Source organism: Amphimedon queenslandica, unplaced genomic scaffold, assembly GCF_000090795.2.
Source record: "Amphimedon queenslandica unplaced genomic scaffold, v1.1 AMPQUscaffold_13155, whole genome shotgun sequence".
Lineage (NCBI taxonomy): Eukaryota > Metazoa > Porifera > Demospongiae > Haplosclerida > Niphatidae > Amphimedon > Amphimedon queenslandica.
In genome coordinates, this window is record NW_003546609.1 from 92,105 (window position 1) to 98,378 (window position 6,274).

General features: G+C 35.9%; 1 protein-coding gene across 1 annotated transcript; it reads left to right on the forward strand.

Moving 5' to 3' along the window:
* The first annotated feature begins 716 nt into the window (after positions 1 to 716).
* LOC105313987 (spectrin alpha chain, non-erythrocytic 1-like) lies at positions 717 to 3,789 on the forward strand. The gene is made up of 8 exons (XM_020000775.1): positions 717 to 722; positions 1,026 to 1,193; positions 1,518 to 1,612; positions 1,666 to 1,767; positions 1,813 to 1,866; positions 1,947 to 2,093; positions 3,012 to 3,162; positions 3,670 to 3,789. Exons 1-8 carry the CDS (start codon positions 717 to 719, stop codon positions 3,787 to 3,789), a joined length of 843 nt encoding a protein of 280 aa, XP_019856334.1.
* The last annotated feature ends 2,485 nt before the right edge of the window (positions 3,790 to 6,274 follow it).

Here is a 6,274-nt window from a genome sequence, read left to right on the forward strand (position 1 = left end):
ATTTGAGTAGATAAAGATCCTCTTTTCCATTGTTAGTGAAGACGAAAGAGCAAGCAACTGCAGAAGATTCTTTGCTACAATCCATTTGAAGAGAGATTGGCTGTTTATTAGCTGCACTACATGTAAAAAGGAATCATTATTATTTGATAGATGTAATAGTGACATACCTGATGGCAAAGGCCAGGTAAATGACCAGACAGAATAGGGAGAGTAGAGTCTTCATGATTCCTTTCCTCAGTTTAAAGACAATGTCCTTCTATTGAGAAGATTGTACCTCCAGTCAGAAGTGATTCAAGACAACTGGTCACTTCCTTTTATTATTTTTGTGAATCTTGCTAAATTTAGACTGCTAAAAATAGATTCACAAAGCCTGAACTAACAATGCTCCTCTGTCCATTTATAAGCCACTTGGCTGTCAGTTTGGCAGTCAACGCCAAACTACTATTAGATACTACAATTTTGTCTCTTTGTAATCATTACCATGTCACTTCTTTATACTGCATGGACCGGTTATACATTTATGAAGAAAAACCAACCTTGTTTTATGTTAATTAAAATTTCTACAAGATGAATTTTGCTTTGAGAGAGATAAAAAGAGAAACTACTATTATTATCATTATTATTATTATCAACATCATTATTATTTTCATTACTGTAGGTATACATGGTTTACTTTGGAGAGCCTTGAGGAGACACTACAGAATGTACTTAAGTTAATGAAAGTAAGTGACTCAAAATACTAACAGCACACACTACCCTCATCAACATTCATGTACATGTACATAATATATGTACATACATGTATAACGTGTACATATACATGTATATACATATTATTTTTCAATGAACACATTGGCCAGTATGTTTATAAGCATAACTTTTGATTCTCCCATTCGCCAACATTTATTGTGGCTTTTATTAATGTCCCTCTTTCTCCCATTTAACTCTTTACTCCTTCTATCTATTATTCTCTACTTTTTGCTTTGTCTTCTATTCATCCCTTTCTTCTCTCTCTTCCTTCACAGGACAGGGAGGCACAGATTGAGGAAGAGCTGAAGAGGCAGAGACTCAACGAAGATCTTCGCAAGTTATTCGCTAGACAGGCGAACCAGTTTTACTCGTGGCTAACTGAAACGAGGACTATCATTGTGGATAGCACTGGCTCACTGGAGATACAACTGGAAGCTATAAAGGTATGAGGAGAGAGACAGAGAGAGAGAGAGAGAGAGAGAGAGAGTGAAAATGGGAAAAACTAGAAAATAGAAAAGGTTATGAAAGGTATTAAGGGAAAACAACAAGCCAGGTTAATACAGTATATAGTTTTGGACAAGCTACATTTTCATGAATTGATTGCAATTGACTAGCTGTTTTTAATTTGGTAAATCTGTAATTCTACCTTGTAAGTAATGATTCAAAATGGTGGGATTTATAATATTTGGCGAATGGCTCAAATTACCATGTTTCAATCCCTCCATAATACCTGCTATTATGACAATTAAACCTATGCATTCCAACAGGCTAAATCAGAGGAGATTGAGTCAAGGCAAGAACATTTGAAACACATTGAAGAGCTAGGAGCTAAAGTTGAGAAAGACAGGATATTTGATAACAAGTGAGTTAATTAGACTTTCTAATTAAGCGTATGCATTTTAATATTTCCGTCAGATATACCGAGCACACACCAGTTAGTCTGAATCAGCTGTGGGATCAGCTAAGACAGTTGACAATGAGACTCCAGCATAACCTGGAGCAGCAAATACAAGCAAGGTAAGACCACACCCACAGCCACACCCATTAATTAGCTTCCTTTAGAAACATGACTGGTGTCTCTGAAGATCAACTTCGAGAGTTCTCAACCACCTTCAAGTAAGTTACGTTTCCATGGTAACTATTGGTTGCCATGGTGATTTGGTTGTCGTGGTTACCAATTATTTCCTTTTTTAAAGATATTTTGATAAGAATCAGAGTGGAAGGTTGGAGCATCAAGAGTTTAAGGCGTCCCTTCGATCATTGGGATACGAACTAGCAGTGTTGGAGCAAGGACAGACTGATCCTAAGTTTGAAGCCATTCTGGATCAAGTAGACCCCAACAGGTAAAGGGGGAAAGAGGTTGAGTGTACTATGATATTATTTTAACAAGTATTTCTTGTATTTTTTTGACTGCACACTGTGTTTTATTATATCACATCAAATTTACTGATACATTCTGATGTACTTATGCTGTGTAGAAAGTTTGAGCTGATTCCGAGCTTAAACTTTCAAGTTATGGCCATTTTTAAAAACATGCCAATTTCTGAAAATTACCCTGTACTATAGCCCATGGTTTTTTCCAAAAAATGACTAAAAAATCACCCCCAGTTTTTATTATACTTTCTGATACATATTGATGTCCTTATGCTATGTGGAAAGTTTGAGCTGATTCTGACTTCAATTTTTCAAGTTATGACCATTTTTAAAAATATGCCAAAATCTGAAAAATACCCTGTACTATAGCCCATGCTTTTTTTCCAAAAACTGGCAAAAAAATGACCCCCAATTTTTATTACATTTTCTGATGCAAATCAATGTCCTTATGCTATGTGGAAAGTTTGAGCTGATTCCGACTTCAATTTTTCAAGTTATGACCATTTTAAAAAATATGCCGAAATCTGAAAATTACCCTGTACTATATATAGCCCATGCTTTTTTCCGAAAAATGGCTAAAAAATCACCCCAATTTTTTATTATATTTTTTGATACATGTTGATGTCCTTATGCTATGTGGAAAGTTTGAGCTGATTCCAACTTAAATTTTTTGTGTTATGACCATTTAAAAAAATATACCGAAATCTGAAAATTACCCTGTACTATAATAGCCCATGGTTTTTTCCAAAAATGACTTTAAAATTACCTCCAAATTTTATTTCATTTTTTAAAACATCTTAATGTCTTTATGCGTATGTACATGTATAAAGTGTGAGTTTCTTTCTCTCCTTTCCCTTTCTCTCTCTCTCTCTCTCTCCCCTATACAGGCTGGGTTACATTACATCAGAGGAGTACATGTCATTCCTCATCAGCAGAGAAACCGAAAACGTACAGACAATGGCTGAAATAGAAGATGCATTTGCTGCTATTTCAGGAGAAAGGGAGAAACTCTACGTTACCAGAGAGGAACTATTACAGGTACTGCAAACAGCACATGTACATGTAGGAGTAAAGATTGAATTTTGATTGAGTTATGATCATTAATTATTTTTGAAAATTTTGACCGGTATGGCACTATTGCCTGTAATTGTACAGCTGGCTTATTCCTTAAATAGTTTAGTCTAGTATGTTTGTTAATGATTACTATTATTATCAAGAGTATTCATGTTTCATACATGATAATAGTAAAGAGTAATTACTGTACAGTCTAGTGTATAGTTTAATGAGTCAATTATTAGCGTGTACTTATTTTAACGATTTTCATGATATTAAAATTTGGCTAATATTCAATTTAGCGTTTTTGATCATTTAATATTAATAACTAATAAATAATTTAATCAAAAATTAAAGTTAGCAATTTTTTAAATCGCTAAAATTCGCTAGATTAAATACCTGCAAACAATTGTCCCCTTAAGGTAGTTTAATGTGTATCATCAACCTTGAACCTACTCCTATTATTGCATGTTAACTTTATTTTTATTTCAGGCACTACCAGTGGAGCAGGCTGAATATTGTATGTCAAAGATGAAACTCTATGTTGACTCCAACGGGCTTGAGATAAGAGACTGTTACAACTATAAAGACTTCACAAAATCTTTATTTTAGACACGATAGTATTTTTTATTATAAATGCATGGTGTACTGTACATACATAAACACTCCTTTTTATTGTTTTATTGCTTATAATAATAAACTGTTATAATATAAACTTTAATAATTCTAATTGTACTTTGGAGACTCACTACATGTACATATATTTTATAAATGTCCCTCCATAATGTACATTAGTATTTTTGACTAAAATATTATTATTATGGATCTTCTTAAAAATCCAACTTTGATCAAAACAGCCTAAAATTTTATACACAACATAAAGACATCAATGCATATTTGATCAGTGATTAAAATGGGACTTTTAATTTGACATTTTTGAGAATATTTTATCTCCAAATCAGTCAGGCCATTTCAAAAGGAGTGTACTGTACATGTATATCAGGCAACTTTTTTATTAGGGGATGAGTAACAATATGTTTATTATAGTTACAGTTTTGTAAGTATTAGATATCACTCTCAGTAAATGATATCATTGATGCATAGCAAACATACTGACATACAAATTATCATCCCCCAACTACTGCTACAACAAAGTGCAGCTGCTGGCATGTGGTTGTGTTATAAAGAGGTACAACAATGTTGTTTATAAAACGAGTGTAAACAAGTGAAAGAGATGCATTAACATTAAAACAGAAACAACACATACTGAAACAACACATACTGAAGCTGCCCTATGCAAAAGTATGCAAAGAATAATATATACAGTATACCATTGAACTATAAAAAAGTAGATTGAGCTATATATAGGATAGCAATGAAAGAGACATGTTCATGGAGAGATGGGGAAAAGGAGAGAGAGAGAGGGAGGGAGGTAGAAAATGTAATAAGTGACTAGTTGTGCTACAAATTAATCGGCCCTGGGTCTCTAGGGGTTTCTAATGTCGTTACACAGATTGTCTCTGGTAATGGATCCACTCCGCCGCTCACTATGTGCTGTATAGTCTTCTCTGTATTAGCTAACACGTCATCTCTAAGTTCCCAATAGGACGGACACTGGTCTCCGTAGATGTGGAACTGTCCCCTAACGTTACCCTCGCAAAAGAAACAAAGGCAGTGATAGAATTCGCCGCTGTGACACGTTCTCTCTAGATAAAAGGTCATAAAAGGCGTTAATTTATCTATCTCTGTTAACAGGAATACATAGAGTTTAACAAGTTCGTGTAGGCCCCCTGGCTCATTACCATAAAACTGCAGTGGCTCAAAGAACTGAATACAATCCAATCGGAAAGATCTTTGTGGTAGTGCTCCCCCACCTCCAGAGAGATTCAGTCTCTCTCTGTAAAAAGCATTCTTCATGCTAAGAGGAATCAAATTTTGACCTAAGTGTGATCGTAGCTTAAGTAGCTCCAGGACTACAGCATTGGCTTCTAACTGACACTCCAGGCTACCATCAGAAGCCAAGAAAGAAATGTGCTCTTCTACTACTTGCAGGATTGGGCTGAGTTTGAGGGAGAAATCCATTGTTGGGTGGGTATAGTGTTTCTTTAAGTTATAGCCTTGTCTGATGATCCTACGTACAGAGTGGCCTCTTTCAGAGCTAATGCGTCCTCTTGAAAGAGACTCTGTCATGTCTCCAGCGAAATTGACTAGCTCGGATTTCTTTTGCTGCCCCTCTTCTTCGTCTTCGTCTTCTTCTTCGCGTGTCTGTCCCCCTGATAGAAGAGTCTGTGATGAGTCATTGGTGCTCCCTCCAGCTCTCCTCTCTCTTTCCTCTTTCTCTCCAGCTACGCAGTTCCCCATTTCTGTCAGAATGAAGAAAGAATACTCTGCGCACACACACAATTAGAGGTGGAGTAGACTCAGGTGAATTATTAACGCCCATCGTCGACGCCCATATAGACTAGATCTATAAAAAAAGTGTACAAACGCCCACCATGAATAAACTTATTCCAACCACATGGTCGAGCTATAACCTCGCTATTTGACTCCACAACACAACAAGGCCAAAAGAGTAGAGCAACCATAGGCGGCTGCAGGATTTTACTGCAAGTAAAGTGGGAGTGGTCAAAAAGTAGGTGTGGCTATGACCACACCCATATGCCTTGCTCTTGAGTTTAAGCCTGTTATGACTTCTATTTCAGCATTTTGGGGAAAAAATCTAGTTGAAAAAGGCTCTGAACTACTCAATGAAGAGTTACCCTGTCATTCTTATATTCAAGAGGAGAAAATTCAGCATCTAAAGACCTCTATTAATGATAGAGTATCAGTAGCTAGGTGATTTAGCTGTTGAATTAGTCCTAGCTGACTGACAGTGATGATTAATAATGAAGCTGCTATATGAAGGAGTCAGTTATTCTAGCTGCAGGTTACTTTTGATTATGTCTTCCTGAAGGGGCCATAGCAAGAGTGGCCATAGATATGGACCTATGAAGTGGCTGACTGGCTTACTGTGAATAAACCATGTAGTTAGCAGCTTATTCTCCACTAATTATCACTTTGTTGAGCAAAATAATGTAGTTTTTGTCATTAAAATAGC

Bases quoted from the DNA above. Each gene is read 5' to 3' on its own strand.
- LOC105313987 (XM_020000775.1), top strand. The intron at 1,194-1,517 runs GTATGAGGAGAG...GCATTCCAACAG, and splicing joins TACAACTGGAAGCTATAAAG to GCTAAATCAGAGGAGATTGA. The intron at 3,163-3,669 runs GTACTGCAAACA...TTTTTATTTCAG, and splicing joins CCAGAGAGGAACTATTACAG to GCACTACCAGTGGAGCAGGC.